The sequence below is a fragment of the Arachis ipaensis genome, chromosome B10, assembly GCF_059453495.1.
Source record: "Arachis ipaensis isolate K30076 ecotype BB chromosome B10, ASM5945349v1, whole genome shotgun sequence".
Lineage (NCBI taxonomy): Eukaryota > Viridiplantae > Streptophyta > Magnoliopsida > Fabales > Fabaceae > Arachis > Arachis ipaensis.
In genome coordinates, this window is record NC_142435.1 from 143902104 (window position 1) to 143924062 (window position 21959).

At 35.8% G+C, this 21959-nt stretch overlaps 3 protein-coding genes and 1 pseudogene across 6 annotated transcripts; 1 reads left to right on the top strand and 3 right to left on the bottom strand.

Moving 5' to 3' along the window:
• Nucleotides 1–2172: 2172 nt before the first annotated feature.
• On the bottom strand, nucleotides 2173–2889 carry LOC107621345 (F-box protein At2g35280-like). The gene has a single exon (XM_016323372.1). It carries the CDS (start codon nucleotides 2887–2889, stop codon nucleotides 2173–2175), a length of 717 nt encoding a protein of 238 aa, XP_016178858.1.
• Nucleotides 2890–3600: 711 nt separating this feature from the next.
• Nucleotides 3601–4068, bottom strand: LOC107621344 (uncharacterized). Its single transcript, XM_016323371.1, has one exon. It carries the CDS (start codon nucleotides 4066–4068, stop codon nucleotides 3601–3603), a length of 468 nt encoding a protein of 155 aa, XP_016178857.1.
• Nucleotides 4069–8918: 4850 nt separating this feature from the next.
• On the top strand, nucleotides 8919–13432 carry LOC110268255 (uncharacterized; annotated as a pseudogene).
• Nucleotides 13433–17880: 4448 nt separating this feature from the next.
• On the bottom strand, nucleotides 17881–21282 carry LOC107624225 (uncharacterized). 4 transcript variants are annotated; one of them, XM_088484883.1, is made up of 7 exons: nucleotides 21230–21282; nucleotides 20660–21035; nucleotides 20471–20567; nucleotides 20182–20240; nucleotides 19906–20000; nucleotides 19235–19486; nucleotides 17881–18325 (listed from the first exon to the last, which is right to left on the bottom strand). In XM_088484883.1, the coding sequence occupies exons 2-4, from the start codon at nucleotides 20874–20876 to the stop codon at nucleotides 20210–20212; spliced, it is 345 nt and encodes a 114-aa protein (XP_088341009.1). In that variant the 5' UTR covers nucleotides 20877–21035; nucleotides 21230–21282; the 3' UTR covers nucleotides 17881–18325; nucleotides 19235–19486; nucleotides 19906–20000; nucleotides 20182–20209. The 4 variants fall into 4 exon arrangements, with proteins under 4 accessions (XP_088341009.1, XP_016182191.1, XP_088341008.1 ...); XM_016326705.3 differs by lacking the exon at nucleotides 21230–21282 and having other exon boundaries at nucleotides 20665–21159; XM_088484882.1 differs by lacking the exon at nucleotides 21230–21282 and having other exon boundaries at nucleotides 19892–20000; nucleotides 20665–21159.
• Between the last annotated feature and the right edge of the window lie 677 nt (nucleotides 21283–21959).

Here is a 21959-nt window from a genome sequence, read left to right on the forward strand (position 1 = left end):
TTTAAATTAATGTTTTATTTTCCTGAAAATAAAGCCCCATTATTGACACATTAGTTATGAAAAAAAAGATACCAAGTAACTTTCTACCTACTTCATGATATATATATATATATATATATATATATATATATATATATTGACAATCCCTAACCCTACTAAGTACTAACCCTTCTTCACTTCTTCCATGCCGTAACTCCTTCTCTCCACTATCTGTCTATCCTTCTCCCTCTCCTTATTACTGCCACACTCCACTGCTCTCTCCGCCGTCTGCCACACTGCCACAGTCATCTCTGCACACAGCTCTCACGTCGCACTATTGGCGTAACTTCAGAAGAAAGATTCGACGTCTATCGCCTGAGAACGACCCACCTGGAGGACAGCCGTCGTCGCTGGAACAAAAATCGTTGCTTTAAGGGTCGTCGTAGTCTGCCATATGTCATCTTCTTCTCCCGAGAAAATGTCGGAGGTATCCATCACCGACCACGTCATTAGTCCCGACGACCTTGCGGAACTCTCGATTGACTCTCTTATCGACATCATCCGTGTGGATGAAAAGTCCGCGGATTTTGACCTCGTTGAGGTCGCACTGGTCAGGAGGGAAGAGATTTTGAAGGATAGACTTGTAACGACCGCAGCAGAACTGAGGCAGGCGAAGGTGGAGATGTTGGCCGCCAAATTTATTTTCGAGGCAAAGAATGATGAACTGGAGGAAGAGGAGAAGGAAAGGCGTCGGCTTAAAAAGGAGTTGAAAATAGCGCAGCGAAAGAATGACGTGATCCTTCACCAATTGGACGTCAAAGCAAAAGAATTGGAAGCAGAAATTGCCAAGCGCCGTGAACGGGAACAGCTGGAGGCTCTACCGTGGCGTGACCTGGAACGCAGGATCGACGTTTTGGAGGAAAAGCATAAGTTTTTGCTCCGTCGGGGTCGTCATCCAGCCGGGCAGAATGAAGACGGGGCCGGAGTTATTTGACCTGCTGCACATGCTTGATATCTGAATGTCATGTTTTCCGTCGAGGCCTGTATGATCCTTTTATTTTCTTTTTTCGGTCTGTCTCCTGTTTGATCTTCTGTAGTGGAACTTAAACTCTGATAATATAATTAACTTACTTTCATCCGTCTGTTCTTAACCTGTTGACACACAATTAGGGATTTATGTTACGACGGAGCCAAATACCATTTCCTAATCGTTGAGAACGGAGCCAAATACCACAAGCAGCGCGTTTGATTGTCACGAATGTTTACGGGTTCCTTCTGATTTAAGGGTTCCTTCTGATTTAAGGACATGAATAATCATTTTACACTAGACACTAGATAATAAAACAAATGAATGCAGACATAGTACCGCTTTTTTGATATCCTAATATTATATTAAGATTAGATTGCTTGGACGAACAAAAAATACGAAGCCATTGATCGGAACAAAATTCAAATTAGTTCTCTCTCAGGTTATATAATAAAACATTTAGTGCAATTACATAATAAAAACTCCTTAAAATATGAAAGCAAATTTTGTTCATTAAAGGACAAGTATTGAATCTCTCAACCGATTATATTATATGAATACAATCCCGTGGTTCAATTGGAGCATATCCGCATGTTCATTATTCAACGTCTGTACAAATTTTATACACCATCGTCAATTATCATTGCTCATATAAAATTTATCCTGTACCCATTTTTTACATGACCCCTTTCGGTCACTCCCTATTGTCTATCGAAGTTACCAGTTTTGCATAAATTTACTGTCACGGTCTCAGTACCCAGGCCTAGAAAAAAACCTTCCGATGGTGTAAAAGGTTGATTGAATAAATAGTCTTCTGTCCATTCAAACGTCACTTCAATAGTGCAAGGTCCAGATTGTATCCCAGTCAAGAAGAAAGCATTATTTGGAGTAAGTTATAGCCAAGATACGCATTAATTGCATCGTCTGTATACCCCACATGATTTTGATAAATTAATTGATCGATCAGACAGTTCTTTAACAAAAAAAATTATAAAATAAAATAAAATACACCATCAGTACGCATAGCAATTAGCAAGGGGTTAATGAAGGATCGTAACAAACCGGCAATTGCTAGCCACTATATTGGCAGATTACATCATAGTCTGACCGACAATGCACGCACGGAGCATGATCAGCACCTCCATCATCGGGGTTTAGAGAACTACTTAAACGTAAACAGTCCCCAAGAACTTTCGCACCTCGTATTCAGCCAGGCATTGCACACACGACACACTGGACAAATCGCTCGCATCCTCCATGGTTCCGCGGGTACGGCAACTGCTGGAACGGCATGACACGGGCTCTTCTGGGACCGCCGGGGGTATCTCCGACCACGGGCCCATGAACACCTGCGTGAAGACCTCTCTACAGCTTTCGACTGCGCTGGACTCACGGACCAAACCGAAAAATTCGAATCCATGGCAAATCTCATCCTCGTCCTTGTCACCAAGCGATAGTAGCAGCATCGCAGAGATGTAGCAGGCCTCCACATCGCCCAACTCTGCTGCCACGGTCAGGGTCTGTATACCACCTCTGCGGTGGCCACACCAGAATAAATGAGCCATCCCCACGCGGAGCAAAGCGGCCAGATTTTGCGTTGTGGCGCATCGACGCAGAAATGTCATTGCAGGCCGCCCAGAGTAGTCCAAGAAGCAAGAAATCGGCAACATCGACACCAAGGAATACCTGTACACGGCGTCGGAATTGCATGCAGATGCAAATAACCTGCAACTCGCCTTCATGTTGAACTGATCCTGAATCGAATTCGATGCAACCATTATGGCAATACTCGACCATATTTCGCGAGGAAGAAGATTCGGCGGACATTCGTGCTGAACGGATACGTCCAGTTTCGTTTTGCCCTTCTGGGAACTTCCGGCCATTTGCAAGGACTTCGTGGAGGGATTATTAGAGATTTATAAAGAGGATGGACGAATTTATAAATGACCTTGTGGCATTTTGCTTTTTAATATACTGCCATTGGGGGGAGGGGGAGGGGGGCTGTGGTACAATACCGCATACGTTTTCCTAGATGTTTTTTTCGTTTACCGATGCGTCTAGATGGTATAATAATTAAATTGACTAAAAAAGAATTTGTTGTATTTCTCTGGAAACACATATTCAATTCAACTGGGAACGACATAGTATCATTTTTATGATATCCTACAATTATATGAAATTATAGGAAATAAACATCTTTCAAATTAGATTGCTTGGATAAACAGTCTTCTGTCCATTCATATGTCACTACAATAGTGCAAAGTTAAGATCATATCCCACTCAAGAAGAAAACATTATTTGGAATAAGTTATAGGCTTATAGCCAAGATACGCATTAATTGCGTCGTCTGTGCCTTCCACATAATTAACGATAAATTAATTGATCAAACTGACAGTTTTTTAACAAATAAAATAAAATAAAATAAAGTAAATTACACCATCAGTATGCATAGCAAGGGGTTAACGAAAGGGTTTATTGAAGGATCATAACAAACCGGCATTTGCTAGCCACCGTATTGGAGGATTACATAAAGAGAAATCCACAACAGTACAGTCGGGGGAGGATTGGCCTGAGTGGTAAACAGTCACGGTCGTTCAGATGCGTGCAAACAATTCTTTTAAGATCACCGTGGTATCTTTGCAAACGTCCGTCAAGAAATTGGTGTAGCTCTCGAGCTGCCCAAAAATACGAAAAACCTCCATCATTTGAACACCCCTTTGCACGTCTTCGTGATCAAACATTAGCAACATGGAAGACAGGTAACCTGCTTCGACGCTGCCCTCCATTGAGGCCCTAGCAAGCAGTTCCATGACGTTGTCATGGCGGCCAAACTGGAGATATTCCGCGAACCCATGTCGGACTATAGCATCCACATTTCCTACTTCCACGCAGCAATCAAGGAATCTCCTTTCAGGCCCGTCGAGGTTAAGTAAAAAGCGCGCTAACGATTTATAAGACATCGTCGCATGCTTGTATATAGTGTCTGATCTCGCCGCACCGAGGAAAACCTTACACGTCGCCTGCATGTTGAACAGATCCTTAATAGAATTCGATGCAACCATCGTGGCAATACTCGACCATATTTTGCGAGGAAGGAGATTCAGCGGGCATTCGTGCTGAACGGATACGTCCACTTTCTTAGTGTCCTTCTAGGAACTTTCGGCCATTTGCAAGGACTTTGTTGAGGGATTATTGGAGATTATAAAGAGGATAGACAAGTTTGTAACTGAGCTTGTGGCATTTTGCTTTTTCATATACTGCCATGGGGGGAGGGGGTTAGGGGGTTGTGGCTCAGTACCGCATACGTTTCCCTAGATGTTTTCGTTTACCGATGTGTTCAGATAGTATAATAATTATATTGATTAAAAAAGCATTTATCGTATTTAACTAGATGCCCATTTCCTAGGTGGGGCTAATATTCTCAAGAATGAAGTAATTTAAAGGAGCCTTAATAGTGGTGAATAAGATAAATGTTATTTATTTGTTCTTTGCTGGTGCAAGTACACCCCTATTCCTGAACCTAGAGTCCCTGCACCCCTACTCCTGAACATAGGGGTCCACGTGAAAGTAAACCTCCACTACTGTTGCACCCTCACCATTCTAGTTGCTTTATTTGTTTACTCTTCCATTTCTTAGCCTCCACGTGAGAGAAAAACTCATAAATTGTATTCCACCATCAACCCTAACCACCTCTCCCTCTGAAGGGTGTACCAGATCTCCTCTAATAGTCGGATGGCAATGCGAGCAGAAGGTGGGTGGTACGTCGTCTTTAGAGGGAGGATACCCGGAATATACCTCAACAGCGAGACGGCATCGGCTCAGGTGGATGGCTTTTCACGGAACCTGCTTCTTCGTTACCGGAGTTACTAAGAGGTTGTGAACGCCTGAACGACTACTTCCAGGTGAATGCATTGCCTGTTATGGAGCTGGGCAGCAAGCTCCCACCGGCGTCGGCGTTCAATCGACTCGTTCACGGCGGACGGCACGATTCGACGGTGACAACGACTCCGCCTGTTCCGGGTCTGAGCAGCGAGTTCCCGCCGCTGTCTGAGTTCAACCGATTCGTCTTTCACGGCGGACGGCACGATACAACGGTGACGACGACTCCCGTGGCGGTACCAGGTGCATCTGGTAAGCGAAAAATGTCTTCTTGCGACACCCCCACGTCTAGTCACTTGCGTCGGTATCAATATGTTACTAACAAAGTTACATCACTTGCAGCCAGCCAATCGATTGAGGACATACAATAGGCCGTTGCGTTGATCGAGTACTGTGTATCCCAGATCGAGAGAGAGAGAGAGACAGGAACTCAGGACTCGACTGGGAGAAATCATACGGCAGCTGGCCGACATTTTGCTGGACAGGTGAAGTCCCAGGTCTTAGGGTCAGTGCAACAACGGGATAGAGACACCGTAAACCGACCCCTCCCCTCCCTGGCAATGTATGTTTAGGTCTAGTATTGTACTGTTTAGGCCCAACGTTAATATTGAACTGTTCTGGTGTGTTTGTTTTTTTTTTTTATATTCGGCTTGGCCTATTAGCTAATGAAGTTATGAAATAGTGCTTCTATCAAAGGTTATGCGTGTGAGCATTTAAAAGTTAAAACACGGTGATATGCATCGGTTCAAATATGTCATTTGTCTGACCCACGAAAGCGGGAATTTACAAAGCCACCAAACTCAACCGCCCGAATCATTAGCAAAGAAATACATTCAACTTTAGTTACAACGAAGCTTCATCTGAAAGTAAACAGACTAAGGAAATGCAACACCTCGAACTCGGCAAGGCAGTGGACGGATGACACGCTCGACAAATCGTTGGCGGCACCCATGGTCCCGCGGGTCGGGCAGACGCTTGACCGGCAGACGACGGGCTTCCCTGGATTCGACAGGTGCACCCCAATCAGCGGATTTGTGAACAACTGCCCGAAGAGTTCTCTACACATTTCAATTTTTCTAGCAGCCAGTACGTTGGCATACAATTCAACCCCCTGCCAGCGTCCGCCTCGTCCCCAACACCTGGTGTTAGTAGTAGCATCGCACACATGTAGCGGGCTTGGACGTCGCCCGCATCGGCAGCCGCAAGCAGGGTGTCGCCCCCAGCGACGTGTCGGCCCATCCAGTAGAATTCTCTCATCCCTACATGGAATATAGCGGCCGGATTTCCAGTACGCGCGCTTCTATAAAAGAACCCATCCTCAGGATGGTCCTTGTCGTCATAACCGAACGCGACGGGTAGCTCCGCCATGGAGGCCACCTTGTACACCGCAGATGAACGGGCTGCGTCCAAAAACACCTTGCAGGTCGCCTGCATGTTAAACAGATCCTGGATCGAAGCCGACGCAACTCTTGCTGCAATTCTCTCCCATATTTCGCGAGGCAGAAGAGTCAGCGGACAGCCGCGTGGGGGCACCCCTTTCCCTTTCCTTCTCCCATATCCGGCCTTCTTTTCCCTTCTGCCTTTGTCGGAGGTTGCACCCAATTTCATCCTATTTGATTTAAATTTTTTGGATAGGTGGGGGAACGGGAAGGTTACAGGAGGACCGTCGTTAGTATGGATCACCATACGCGATGAAAAAACGCTGGGGAGGGAACTTATATACTGCAAAATGGCTCACCAGATAAGTCAGGTATCGTGCCATATACGCCTTCACTTACGCCCACTGTAACCGATGCCTCATTTTTGGGGTTGGCACGGAAATCGAAGATATCGTAAATGTAATTTTTAAAGCTGAGCATTGAAAAATAATTTTAAAACAAATTTAAAAATATATTAATGCGAAACGTTAATTGAAGCCAACATGTAATTAAATTGTTATCTCTTATTTTTTCTTTCTTCCATGGAACTAGTTTAAAATATAAATCGTTTATTTTTCCCAAAAAAAAATAACGAAAACAATGTACATTAATTACTCATTTTCTACGAAAAAAAAGTTTTCGAAGCGGCTTCCCACTTTACACTATATATGTGTACGTGCCCGTTAATGACAAACCCTATCCCTCCTAACGCTTCTATCATAGTTCTTCTCTGCCGTAACTCCTTCTCTCACCTCTCTGTCTATCCTTATTCCCCTCCTTATTTCTGCCACCCTCCACTGCTCTCTCCACTGTATACTTCTGAGGAAATATTGGTGTAATCTGTCACCAACCACGATGGTAATCCCATCGACCTCACGGAATAGCCGATGGGAAATCTGATCAACATCGTCCGTACAGATGAAAAGTCCGAGGATTGTGACCTTGTTGAGGCCGAACTTGACAGGAGGGAGAAACTTTGGGAGGCTAGGATTGACAACATGTCAGATGAACTCTTCAAGGTTAGGGCTGAGTGGTTAAATTTAAAGGTCAAGTTGAGAGAAAAGGAGGATCAACTAGAGAAAGAGGAGAAGGCACGGCGCCGAGAGGAAAAGTTGCTGCGCTCAGTCTAAAGCGACCCTTCTCCGAATGTACTGCAAAGCAAACGAAATGATGGCGGAAAGCTCAAAGTGGCGTGACATGGCACAAGGGGTCGTCGATGTCTTGGAAGTCAAGCACAAATCTTTGTCCTGCCAGGCAGGCGTTCAACCGGTGCAGATTTAAGACAGTGACGGAGGTATTTGACCTGGTGCACATGGGTGATATCTTTATGTTGTGTTGGTTTCTGTCGAGGCCTGAAGTCCTGAATGATCTATTTGGTTTGTTTATTTGGTCGTCCTTTTGATCTTATGAAATGCTAATTAAAACTCGGTAGCGATTATTATATCTACTTTCATCGGTTCGATATTAAAAATCTGTTTATCTTGAATTGTTAATCGGTTTATCCTTCCTCGCCAGTGAGTATCACACGACAAGAACAAAATTTCTGAGTTATTTCCATTTTGATTGCCATTGATTCGGAAGATTAATATTCTATGCTTCGTAGTCAGTATAAATTCGTTTAATCCAGATGTAGTTAATTATCAATATCTTCTCATCTCCTTGCTTGTTAGTAATAATTTGAATTGATTTAAATTGAAATAAATATTTCCTAAACATACGCAAAATACGCTTTTCGGTGACTCTCCATTGATTATCCGAGTTACCAATTTTCTGGGCTGTTTGGTATAAATTAATTGTGATGGTATCAGATAGTTCACAGCCCCAAGCAAAAAACGGGGGATGTAAATCATCCAATATAAAACAAGTCATCTGAGCGGTTGATACATAATTACGGAATTATCTTGCGTTGTTAGCATTTACCGTTTCCAAATCGTGATCCGGTGCCTTTCGCCAACTATTGGATGTGTGGGTTCTCAAAGACCTGCTTATCGATTTTTTCCTTTCTGCATTATTTTCATTTGGCGTATCTGCAACTAATTATACATGCAATAACTGTTTTTGTGTTACCTTTTTTTTTGGTACTGGGTGGTTTCCCTTCTTCGAAAAGTATGCGCTTTTTTTTGTGACTGAAAAACGTACGCGCGTTAATCTGGCGAAACACCTCCCATCTTTTTAAATTTTTTTCTTTTTAATAAATAACCCTTAATTTAAATTATAGCCTTAATTGGGCATTAATGTTGGTGCAATTACCAATGGCAATAACCGGATTTCTAAAAAGGCAATAATCGAATGAATTCAAAATTTAAATTATAGCCTTAATCTAATCTTATCATTCATTCCATTGAGTGGGTCAGTAAAAAATCACTTCGTATTGTCAGCCTTGCCTTGGTGATGGATGGACGGATTAATGTAGTCGATGGAAGCAGGTAAGTTATTCATAATTACACTGTTTTTTGTATATTTATGGTTTTTAAATTTTTTTTCCTGGAACATAACTTTGTTTTTCTCTTCTGTTTTTAATTGATATGATGGCTAAAGGTGTTTTTTTTTTTTTTTTTTGGTTAGGGAAGATGGGTTTTTGGTAGTGTTTGAAAACTGCGAAGTCAAGACAAAGAATGAAGAAGAAAGAAAGTGTGAATTTTTTGTCTAGAGAAGTACAAATGGATTGCAAGAAGAGAAGGACATTGGAGAAGAATAAGGACCTTGCAACTGCTAATGAAGAAAGTTTAATTGATTCTTACAACACCCTTGCAAGACACATGGTGGAACCATCTAGTTCAAGGAGTGGTAATAGAAAAAAAGGACTGGAGCCACTCTGCGAAGATGTATACATATTAGTGTGAAGAGTCCATTCAATTGTCCTGTACCAGAGGAAGATGACACTTTTATTTCAGAAGATTACAAGTATTGGTTGGATTATGTTTATGTTCCTGAGGAAGACGAGGAGGATGATGGTGATAGCTTATTGGTTAATGTGGCTGAGGAACCCCTGATTGGAGATGTGGATGCTATGCAATTGAGATCCCTGAGCAAAATATTTATATAGAATACCCTGATGTGGCTCTTACTATGGCTTCTGAGGCACAAAATAATGTTGGTAACTATAGCGGGAAGCGCAGGGGTAGGAAACCAAAAAATTTGAGACAAATAATTGAGGATTCTCATGTTGTGTCTGCAAAGGCACAAAATAATGTTGGTGAATATAGTGGGAATCGCAGGGGTAGGAAACCAAAATATTTAGGACAAATGGTTAAGGATACTCATGATGTATCCCCAGAGGCACAAAATCATGTGGGTGATCACATTCACCCTCCATCTGGCATAGAAATAAAGGTAAAGGAGGAGATTGAGGAGGATGATGACGATTCACTCTGCAAAAGAAGGCGAAAGGTTCCAAGTGTATGTTTCTATAATTTTATATATGAATTTACCCTTACCCTTTACTTTGCATTTGATATTATGCCTTTATGTGTTGCTTTGCAGTTGAATTTGGAACATTATTGGCATGATGATAAAGCCAATGCAATGAAATACACAAAGTACAGAGAAAAACTCATGCAAGAGCTGGAGAAGCCTTACTGTGAGGAAGAGTATAAGAGGCTTTTTAAATATATGAAACATAGAAAGCTAGTCGAATACCATAAAGAGCATCGCAGCGGCCCTAGGACCTGTAAGAGAAATTATCTTGGGAAATCTCTTCTTAATCATCATGTTGGTAAGTTGAATTTTTAGTCCCTCCTTTTGATATGCAAGTATCTTTGTATATTTGTCCTTGAATAGTCGCCAAATGTAGCTCAAAGCTGTATACTTCAATTTGAATTAGAACTGATTCATTCACTACAATCAATTATTCTAATAGAACATGGAATCACTGAAAAGTGACAGAGAGTACTTATCTTACCAGAATGGTCCTTAAATACATGAAATGGAAATATGCTTTTGTCTAGCTTCATTAGATGTTGTTTCGGAAGACTAGCAACAATGGGTTATACTTATATGCTTATCTTGCAGATCTGAACAAAAAACTAAAATCAGTTAGTGGTGATTATCCTAAACGTCTGACCCGTGGATTTGTTTTTTGGTTGATGGTATGTATAATTTGATATTACAGCATCTTGCACAATTTAATTTTCTAGCTCTTCGTGCCCTGCTCAACTAATAATGTTGATCTGTCTGCTTATCCACCTATAACATGTATAACCATAGCGCGAAATAATTAGATTATCTGGGAACAAGATAGAAGTTTTGCTACGTGCCATTCATCACTTAAACACATTTAACATTAAGGAAAGTTGGAGACAATGAACAATCATGTCTATAAAGGCTCACATGTTTTACAATTAATGGTATTGAACAAAACTTTCAAGAATTTCTTGACTAGTTTGGAACAGTTTATAAGTTACTTTGCAATCAATTTTTCTTTTCCAATCTATTTTTACTAATTATGTAAAATATTCATGTTATTATTAATAAATATCTGTTTTATTTCTTTGTCTACTGATCCTATTTCTAATACTTCAGAACTATATTTCTTTATAGTCTTGCATGTATGATAGAGCTGATAAATTATGATAACTCTAAGAAGTTAAGTATAGCTGAAAACACCCTTTAAGTTTTCTCTAGCCCTTGCCCTTTCTATAATCTATATATACATTTTGAAATTCATATGTTGATCTTTGTTGAGTTTTAACTTTTTCAAACAAGTGCCATCACCACTAGATTATTGAATCATAGAAACTGAATCAAGAAAATTTAACTTTCCCAAAACTTACATTGATCCTCTATAATTATCATAATTGGTTTTAATTATTATGTTGGTTACACTCAGCATTGTGCGGATGATGAGGCGTTCAAGCCATGGATCTATCCCGAATATTGTAAGCCGGCACCTAAGGTGTAGTAAGTGTGATCTGATGTATATGGTCATGTTCATTGCATGTTTTACATGGTGCCTCAGAAAGTATGAAGGTTTTGAGAGCTAGTTTGTTAACTTTCTCACTTATTTAGTTAACTTGATCTAGAAGTTTCATATACATGTACTTATGTATGTATATAAAACATTAGCAGTAGCTTTGGTAGAAGATGAGATTATCATTCATACTTTTAATACACTTCAAACATTCCGATTTATTGCTCTTGTGCTCTTCCCTCCATTAGGTTGACACCATTTTCACAGGATCAATGAAACATATTAGTTACAATATCATTTTTATTTCATAAGGATTTGTTAGTTCTGGTGAAACATATACGTTACAATATCATATAGTATAAACAAATATTAGAGATGCACTAAATTAATTCAATTTTTCCTCAATGATTTTTTATTTCATAAGGATTTGTTAGTTCTGGTGCAACATATAGGCTGCAATACCATATAGTATAAACAAATATTTGAGATACCGAATTAATTCAAATATTCTCTCTCTCTCTCTCTCAATATAAGATTGATATTCGAAATAGATCTTATTTGATCTAAAATCTACACACATGATTAGGATTATTGGTTATTGCTTACCCATCTTATTAGCATTGTTTCATTGTTTTTTTCTTAATCAATTATATATTCTTATTTAAAGTTAGCTAAAGAATTTATATATTGATTATTAATTTATTATTGTTCCAACTTTTAAATGCATATTTTGAAGACATCAAATGACTATAAATTTTTTTAGTAATTTTAAATTATATATATTCGTTTATATGAGAAAAGTCATACTTTTAGTTTTTAATATAATAGTATTTTGTATTATTACAAAAGTATTTACTGATAGCAAATTGAACAATTACTTTAAATTCATAACCTGTTTGAATTATTATCAATAAATTACTAAAAAAATATTTTATTATAATTTAATTAAACATATTAAATTATTTAATAATTTTTAATTATTAATTTTATATAAAAAAATTATACACGAGTCTTTATCTTTTTTTTACTAGTACCAAGAAATAAAAGATCCACAAATAAAATTTTGAAAATAAATTCTTTTTGGATTTTATCCAAAATTTAATCTCAACTTGAATAATCTATGTTCCAAAGTAAAACTTATATAAATACGTATTCAAGAATAGAAAATCGAAGCAAGAAACTAAGAAAAAGAATGAATGAAGAAGTAAATAATGTAGGAATGACTGAAGAGGAAGTAATGCTCTTTTAAATATGGATATGAACATATCATATATCTGCTTACCCTAATAATCAACCACCTCATTCTTTAGACGGCAACAAACAATTCGAGACGGTTATTGATGAATGTTTGCCGGAAGTTATGGAGAACTGCCGGTGGGAGGCGGAAGCTATGAAGATGACAAAACAACATTATTTCTCTGGCATATCTGATTATCAACCACCTTGTTCCCAGCCGCGGCCTTAACCTCAGCCTCAGCCTAAGCCGCAACCGGATATAAGGAAGATGACACAGCAGAATTATTCCACCGACATATGTGGTTATCAACCACCTTAGTCTCAGCCGCCTCAACCTCAGGTCTGAATTCGGGAGGAGAACAAAGTCTTTGAGTCGATTATTGCTAATTGTTTTCAGGATGCTATACGCAACCGCCGGGAGGCGGTGGCTGCTCGTCTCCCCGGAAAGATCCCGGCTCAACTGCAAGAACACCTCAAGAACCTGATGAACGACATCAGCCCCTTTGAAAACGATTCTACTACAAGCACACCTCTGAATGCTGCATCTGAGGACATGACTATCATGATGGAACACAGCCCTCTTTCCATTCCCATCATCAATGGAACAACACGTCAAACACCACTATCACCACCGCCTAATTGGACTAATCATCAGTATTACAGGTTCTGTATTCTCAGTATTTTTATTCTCTTTTTATTTTTTTATTTATTTTTTGCCCATACATATATATGGATATTCTGTTTTTCTGTTATGTAAATACATGTTAGTAATATTATCATGGTAGGACGGAGACAGCGGCGGCCGTGGCAGACATGGCAGTGCCAATAGATATTATGTTATTCTCATCAGCTTGTCAGCCGCAACAAGAGAACAAAACCAACATGATCAAGCACAAACCTTTACCTATGGCTACTAGCAACAAGTTCATTGGATTGTACAAGAGTCAAGTATTAATTAATAGTATATATATGTTTGTTGTTTAAAGGTCAGATAGAAAGAATTTTCGTAGCTTGGTCAACGGGGTAGGATTATGAACATAATTAGGGTTGGCAATGGGTAAGATTATGATCATCAACTAGCTTAATGATTATTCTAAATTTTTATAAGAAGATTGTGAGCACAAGACTCACTTTCTTCACTACATACATAACTTTTACATATATTATATAATATATTAAGAATGCGAGTAGGGTAGAGTAGGGTATACACTAAATCCGTACTCTATCCTACCTGCAGACAAATTTGCACCATATCCTATCATATTCGTAGCGAATAGGGTAGGCAATTCTATTCGAACGGGTTAGTTTGAGTTGAGTACCTACAAATAGGGTATATATTGCCAACCCTAAACACAATGGTGTAAAAATATGTGACGGAATAAGAAACACCTTAATTATTTTTTTTAATTTGATAACTCTGTATAAATATTTGATCTCCTAATTCTCTTATCTCAAAAGAGTCGTAGATTATTAGGCCTTATCTAACGTTTTGTGGCTCTGCCGAAAGCCCGAAAGAACTTAGGTGGAACAAAGAATTTTTTTAAAGAATTATTAGTTTAAAATACATTAATTAGTAAGAACTGTTTGAAAGTATTATTCATAGAATATAAAATATTTTTATATAATTTTTATCAAAAATATTATATATATATATATATATATATATATATATATATATATATATATTAATTATTAAATTATTACGTATAAATATATATTATTTAATTTAATTTTGTGTATAATTAATATTTCAATATGTATTTTTTATGAATGGCTGATTTGGTAACTATATATTCTAACTAGGTTTATTGTCATTTTTTATTGCTCAACAATTGTATATGTATTGTATATATTATTTTGTACATTTAAAAAAATATTATTTTTATAATTAATATGTTTATTATTATTTTTGTTCTTACTGTTATTATTTTACAAATATTTTTTTAATCTGCTTACTTTAAAAAAGATAAATATTATATAAGTTACAAATAATATGCATAATTTACGTTAAAGAACTACTATTTCATCACAAATGTGATGCATGGAATATCCTTAGACATGTTTAAAGTCTGTTTTCTTTTTCATTTTTCATTTTTAATATTTTAAAAGATGATTTCCATAAATATTTTTTTTTTACTTTTGTATATATTATACCTTCTTGTTATAATAACAAATAATACAACATTTACTCATAAATTATTTTACATAATATTTTGGATATTTTTCAATTTTTTAGAAAAATCTCACTTTTTATGAGGTTATTTTAAAATCATATAAATATATCTATCCATAACATAGTATCTATTAATTTTTAAAATAGGAAACGAAAAACGATGAAATTTTTAATATTAATTTGTATTACTAATGAAAATTTTTTTATTAGTAAAAACTCATATATGTAGTTATTTTTATGTGAATTGATAATTATTAAAAAAATATATATTATAATTTAATTAAATATATTAAATTATTTAATTTTTAATTATTAATTTTATATAAAAACAATTATACATGAATTTTTTTTTTATTATTATTTTTACACACGTATAATACTACTAAAGCAATGTATATTATCTAAGATTAAATAGATATCAAATAATATAAGCTCCATTAACTTGAAAGTATCAGATAAGAAATATTAGGGTTTATCAAGCTAAGTATACTCTTTGCTATAAGATGTAGTTTTAGATTCCATTAATTGCATTTTGAACATTACAATGTGGTATATTTTTATGAGCTAACTAATTTGTTTAATGATTTTTTTTATTGTTCTTTTATTTTCTTTAATTTTTTTTCTAACTATTCTGTTCAATAAATCTTTTGTTATTGTTATTTCTACTTTTTAATTTCTCATCTTAATTCTCACATCTATTATTTTGTAAAAAATACTTTATAACTTTTATAACAAACCCTAATTGAATAAAAAATATATATACATAAAACTTATATTATTTTAATATTTATTTAAACTAAAAAAATAGTTGATACTGTGATTTTTCTAATAAAAACTAGAATTTGAATTTTCGTTTACATTTAAAAATATATTTTTAAAAAATAAATTTAAATCAATTTTTGATATCCTATTAAAATAATTTATTTATTTGATTAAAATTTTTCAAATTTACATGATAGAAAAAATAGAAAATCCTAAAATAAAATTTTGAAAATAAAATCTTTTTAGATTTTATCCATAATCTAATGTAATATAAACTACTCTAACTTTCAAGTGAAGTTTATATAAATGCAGAGATAAAAAAAAAATCTTAAAATGACATGAAATCTTTTTGAATGTTATCATAATCTAATATAATCTAAACCATTCTAACTTACAAATTGAAACTTTCATAAATGTTATATTTAAGAATTAAACCAAGTAAGAAACTAAACCCTATCAAAAAACTAAGAAACCACTCTCTCTCTCTCCTTCCCCCTCCCCTCCCTCTCTTTCTATGTACCCCTCTTTCTATGTATATGTTAATACGTAATTATGTAATTATGTGTATTTATTCAATTTAATGATCAAGATATATATACTTACGTTAAAGCTTAACACACAAACTTAATACAAGTTCATTTATAACTCTAAAATGTTATAATTTTTTTTTCTTAAAAATAGTTAACATATAGAAACCCAATTAATTAATTTAAGATGTCTAACTATGTCTAATTATAAATGGTATAAAAATATTTTTATATCAAAAATTATGATTAGAGATGATGTGCATGCACCTTTTTGAAAAGAAAGGTTTGTGGAAGCTTTATCAAAATTATTCTCTAAAAAAGATTAACAAAAATTACAAACACAATTTAGAACACAAATTCTTTATAATTTATTGACTTTTAGACAAATACATAATATAATAGTACAAACAGGTATAAAAATATGTATAAATACTAAAATACAACAAAAAATAAAACAGAAAACTATTACTGAAAAATGAGAACTAGGAATGTTCTGTTACCAATATGGAATAACTCCGAAAAAGATACCCAATAGCCAAAACAAAATTAAAAAAAAAATTTATAAAAGACAAAATAAATATAATACAAAAAAACCTCCTTATTATGAGAAAAAAAATATTATAAAAAATTTCATAAAAATCCTAAAGAAAAATCCAAGTCCTTTAATAAGAAAAAACAAGTAACATGTTGGAAATGTAAAAAATAGGGTATTTATGCTAATAAATGAATAACGGAATAAAAGATAAATAAAATAGAAAATAAAGAAATTAAACTAGCTTTGGCAGCTTTATTAATCAATTCAGAATTCGAAGAAGAATCACTTTATGAAAACTTTTCTGAATTTAAAAATTACTTTATACAACAATTAGACCTTATGTCATCAGAAGAAGAAACCTCAGAAGAAAACAGCAAAAAAGATGAGTAGAATCAATGTTTAGGAATAGGATTATGTAATTGTAAAATTATGAAAAAAAAACTGTAAATGTTCTAACAAAAGAACAAACTTATACCTTAATAAATATAACTGACAAATTAGAAGATACACCTCTAAGAGAGAAGATACACCTCTAAGAGACGAATTTATAAATCAGCTAACAGAACTATTAAGAAAGAAGAAAAAAGTAAGGATGAAATAAAAGTGACAAAAATAAAAGAAATTTATAACTGGTTTAAAAACTCACAAGAAGAGGTCTCCCTTAACTCCCTAAGAGAAGAAATAAAAATTTTAAAAAGAGAAATTTCAAAATTAAAACAACAAAATATTAATGTAAATTATAAATTGCTAAAAATTAAAGGAGAAAATCTAATAAAAATCCAAAAACTATAAAAAAAGCGTACTAGTAATATAGAAGGAACTAGTAATATAATAATTCCAGAAAATTATATTAACATGAGTCCAGAAAATTACATAAATATACTAACCCTATTAGTAAATCAAAAGTGGTACACTAATGTAACCATAATGATAAGAGAAGAAAAGTATGATTTTGTAGCCTATGGTGTAACACCCACTACAAAAAAATACGTCTATTGCCACACTTTTAGCTTTTAAAAGGGTCACATCTGCTAGCGTGGCGGTTGCTCTATCGCCACCTTTTTTGTGATTTATCGCCATGCTTCTTTTGCCATGCTTTTTATATATTGCCACACTTAAAAGCGTAGCCATTGTGAGATATAGTCACGCTTTAAAAATGTGGCGATAACGAGAGATACGGCCACGCTTTAAAAGCGTGAAAATGGTCTTGTCAAATTAAAAAAAAAAATTCCCATTTTCTGACTTTATCTTCATCGCTGCACAATATAAATTTTTAGTCATTTTTTATTACCAAACCTATAAATATAATATGCAATTTTTATTACAAGACAAATTAAACAATAACTTCACAAAAGCATATAAATAATCAAATGACCAAATGCATCATCTCCATATATTAGTCCCACTGAAAAAGAAAACACTAGGACACTCTATATGGATAAAAGAACAGAATGAATTAAAGAGTTTAAAATTGCAAGTCACATTATATATAATGAATTCTATGCTTGTCCTCTACCAACTAACGACAAAAATGAAACTCTTTAAATAGTACAAAATGTCGTCACCCAATTCACGAGTAATTTCCATAACCCTCATGCATTGTTTTCTTCTACGTCTCCATTTTCGCCACCTTTGGTAGCCGCAGCAGCCATCAGCTCATCAGCTCATCAAAGTCTCCATTTTCGCCACCTTCCGTAGCCGCAATAGCCATCAGCTCATCAAAGTTTGCAGTCTTTCCAACTCCCAAACAATCTTTTACATTATACCTTTTGTACGTCTCTTTTTCATAGTTTGCATTAAGACGAGATGTTGCTTGAATGATCTCCTCCAAGTTCTTCAGCGATTCCGTACTTTCTATCTTTGCAATGACAGAAATATCGCTGCATTGATAAGGCCGAGTTTAGCACATTCCACATTGTATGAAAGTCAAAAACTAAACAGTGGATGAGGCAATGAGAGCACATTGCACGTGCACGCAGACATAAACAATCTTCTACCTACTTGGTGTAACTTCACAAAAATGCGATATCCTATTCTAACAGAGACAGTCTAAAAATCCTTGTTTCTGTCCAAGCTTTGCATTAATTTTATACACCCATAAATAAAATCACTCTCTCTTTTAGTTGAACAACTGTAATATTCAATTACATAGACAGAATAAATCCCGCACATGTTTGATATTAAAATATGCAGATACACACTGATATTACTAACAAGATTCCTCAATCACCTCAAACCTAACCATTCCTCCATCAACTACAAGTTCATCACCCACTCTAACATCTGGTAGATCATATTTTAGAAGGAATGAACTAACAACTTCAGCAGCAGTTGACAAATAAAACCAGAAACACAATTTGAATTTTGTATTTTGAATGAAGGTTATTTACCATTGTGGAAGTATAATATGATAATTATTTAATAATACTGCAAAATAGCTCAAGAAAAGCTTCCAACAATTGTCCAGAAAAAGCAGTCCAAGAGATTAAGGGTGCATTTCTCTAAGACTAAGTTGATTAAAAAGTGATATCTTCTAACTAAAAAAACTAATAACTATAATAAAAAAATTCCAAAAGAACAATAATGTTTTTGAAACAATTGACAACTGAGTTGCTCTTATTTAAACTAAAATAAATAAATAAATAAATAACACGTAATGATAAGCAGTGATTAGTTGTCACCAACAGCTGGATTTGATAATAATTAAGTTATAGATGTAGTAGCAGTAGTGTAATTTAATTATAGTTAGGGAGTGGGGTTAGGTGATGGTGGATAAAATAAATAATTACCAAATCTCCAACGAGCTTGAACAAGAGCGATGTCAGGGTTGCCAATCAAGAAAGGAACCACTCTACGGAGGAAATCAGGCTCAGGCCTGAAATCAGCATCGAAGATGCCACGTACTCACAGTGCTTCACGTAGCTACGTTTTAGACCTTCTTTGAGTGCACCCACTTTGTACCCCGTTCTGTTCTCTCTTATTTGGTACGTTATGTTTATCCCTTTGCTCGCCCATCTCTGACATTCCATTTCCACCATTTGCTACAAATCAACACAAACAAAACAAATTAATTAATTCCACTTCTTAATCCCTCACTGCACAATTAAAATATATGCACTTTAACCACGGGACGTAGAATCATCTAGGATTTGGATCACGAGATGGTCAGCAGGCCAAGAAAGATTACAAGCTGCTCCAATGGAAACCTTGTACTATGAATAATAATAATCAAATAAAAACATGGTGTTAAATAAATAAAATGACAAAAATGAAATAAGTATCAACTCAATTTTCTTCTCATCAAACTTAGTACTATGAATCAAGCAACTCAATTTTGAGATTTCAATTAGTTCATGCAAATAAAAGAGCTCATTAGGTCAAATGCAGATGAACCAAGCGGTGCTGGAGAAAATTAAAGAAAGTAAAAGCATTAATAAGAGAGTTACATATATATAGGTACCATTGAATCAGTGGATTTCTGGTTCATGCGATACTCCTCAAGCTTTTGTCGCTCTTGAGAGAAGTTCTGCAAATACGGGAAGAAGGCACCTGAGGCTAAGATTGGAACACAGAGTTAGGTAGCAGCAGCAAAGCAAAAGCAGATAAGCTATTCAATCAATCAGTTCATAATTTCTTATAAATATAAATCAAGCTGGAGCATTAACAGCTTCTCATATCAGATTAAATTGTTCTAGTATGATTTTCAAATGAAAAAAATATGCAATCCATGAATTACCTTTTTCAATGATTTGGAGTGCTTATAGCTAAAGAACCACACTCAGCAATGATCTTGTTCTGCATAAACAAAAAAAAAAAGGAACAAAACTTAGCTGCACAAATGAACCAATTAACCCCTTTAGATTTAACTACTATAATGACAGCAAAAGAACCACGTTCGACATTATTATATGAGGCTCAAACAATTATCATTAAACTTCTCTAACTACTTACGAACTGAAGAATCGGAGAATAAGCAACATAAACAAAGAAGCACAAATGAATTTTGTTCAGATGAGAAGCCAAACCTTGCTAGTAACCTTGTTCTTCGGGAACTTGACGGTACCTGCGGTTCTCTCCTTCCATCGGTTCCCTTCCTTGTCAAATCCACAAAACTTCGATTTTCTAAAATCAATTGGAAAAGAGTAATAACAATTAAAAGCACAGATTTATTGTAATATTCAAAATAAATGATTAAATGATGATCGAAGATTTACTCAACAGCGGCGACGGCGACCACACTGACGGCTCCCTCTCGCGCGTCCCCCTCCTCCGCGACGGCAACGGTTCTCGCGGCTCCCTCATCGGCAACCAGGAAGCACGACGGTGACTGGCGCGACGGGAGCAGCTCCTCTTTCCCCTCCTCGGCGACGGCGAAGAGCGAAGCTCCTCCAGCTGCGGCGACGCATTTGGTGACGGCTCCTCCTCTCTCATCGTCGCACACACTCTCTCTCTCTCTTGGGTTTGACTCGACAGCGGCGGTAGGCTGGTCTTCGACGGAGCTGGCAGCAAGGTGGCGTCTCCTTCCTCGAGCTCTCTTCTTAGGCGGGTATATATGACAGCTCAAATGATGACGAAATAGATCTGGCAAAACTTTTAACCCAAGTCGCAAGTAAAAAAACCGTTTGCAATGATCTAAAAGGAAAAGCAATTATCCAAACCAAATTACCCTAATCGATTGAGCAAACTCAGCCCCCAAATACCCAATTAAAACCACAATTCACATACATTTCAAAATAATTTTTTATCTGTTATTTTGATGGAAGCAGAATTCTTGGAAAAATCACCTTTTAAGGTAATCTCTAAGGCTTTTTTCCAAGGATTTTAGTTTAGACCAACAACCACAAATAAAACTAGACAATTTTATAAATTTATACTAGTGGATTCAGATTCAATCTTGGTAAAATACTACAAAGATCCCAAAGACTCCACCAACACAACTCATTCAACAATTCTGATATTAAAAGTACTTACCCTATCCAATTGAAAAAAATCCAAATAATATCAAAAAAATTTTCCAACTTTTTGACCGATAGGATATTCTTATTGGGAGTATGTGGACGCTTAGACAAGAGCAATTTGGTTCCAAAATAGACATTTTTGGCTCATCTACTTCAAAAGAAATACCAACTACCACTTTTTAAATTGGTTTACTCAGTGGTGGGACTATTTTGGCCCATTACCAGATATTCTACCCCCACCTGCCGACGAAGGGTTTAAAGTTGTCACCAAAAAGTTTGATCAACAGAAAATACGTGTCCCTGCAGATCTCAAATTCTTCTCTACATTTGCACTGGCATGGGTGTTCTCATGGCAATATAGATACGGCAAGCAGGAGCACCAAAGATACTTTCGATGCTTCAAAGGAATGTCTATGTTAAATTGTGGTCTCAATTCGATGCAACCATGACTCATCCAGACATAGTCAAAAAATGGTTCAACAAACACCCTAAGTTTGTCAAGCCATTTGACTAAGAAAAGTTAGTATTTCTCAATCAAAAAGTCCAAACTACAGCA

Coding starts and splice junctions, on each gene's coding strand:
- LOC107624225 (XM_016326705.3), bottom strand. CDS start 20,876: ATGAGAGAGGAGGAGCCGTCACCAAATGCGTCGCCGCAGCTGGAGGAG. Junction 20,568..20,664: donor GTGTGGTCGCCGTCGCCGCT/GTTGAGTAAATC, acceptor AATTGATTTTAG/AAAATCGAAGTTTTGTGGAT. Junction 20,241..20,470: donor AGAACAAGGTTACTAGCAAG/GTTTGGCTTCTC, acceptor TTGTTTATGCAG/AACAAGATCATTGCTGAGTG.
- LOC107621344 (XM_016323371.1), bottom strand. CDS start 4,068: ATGGTTGCATCGAATTCTATTAAGGATCTGTTCAACATGCAGGCGACG.
- LOC107621345 (XM_016323372.1), bottom strand. CDS start 2,889: ATGGCCGGAAGTTCCCAGAAGGGCAAAACGAAACTGGACGTATCCGTT.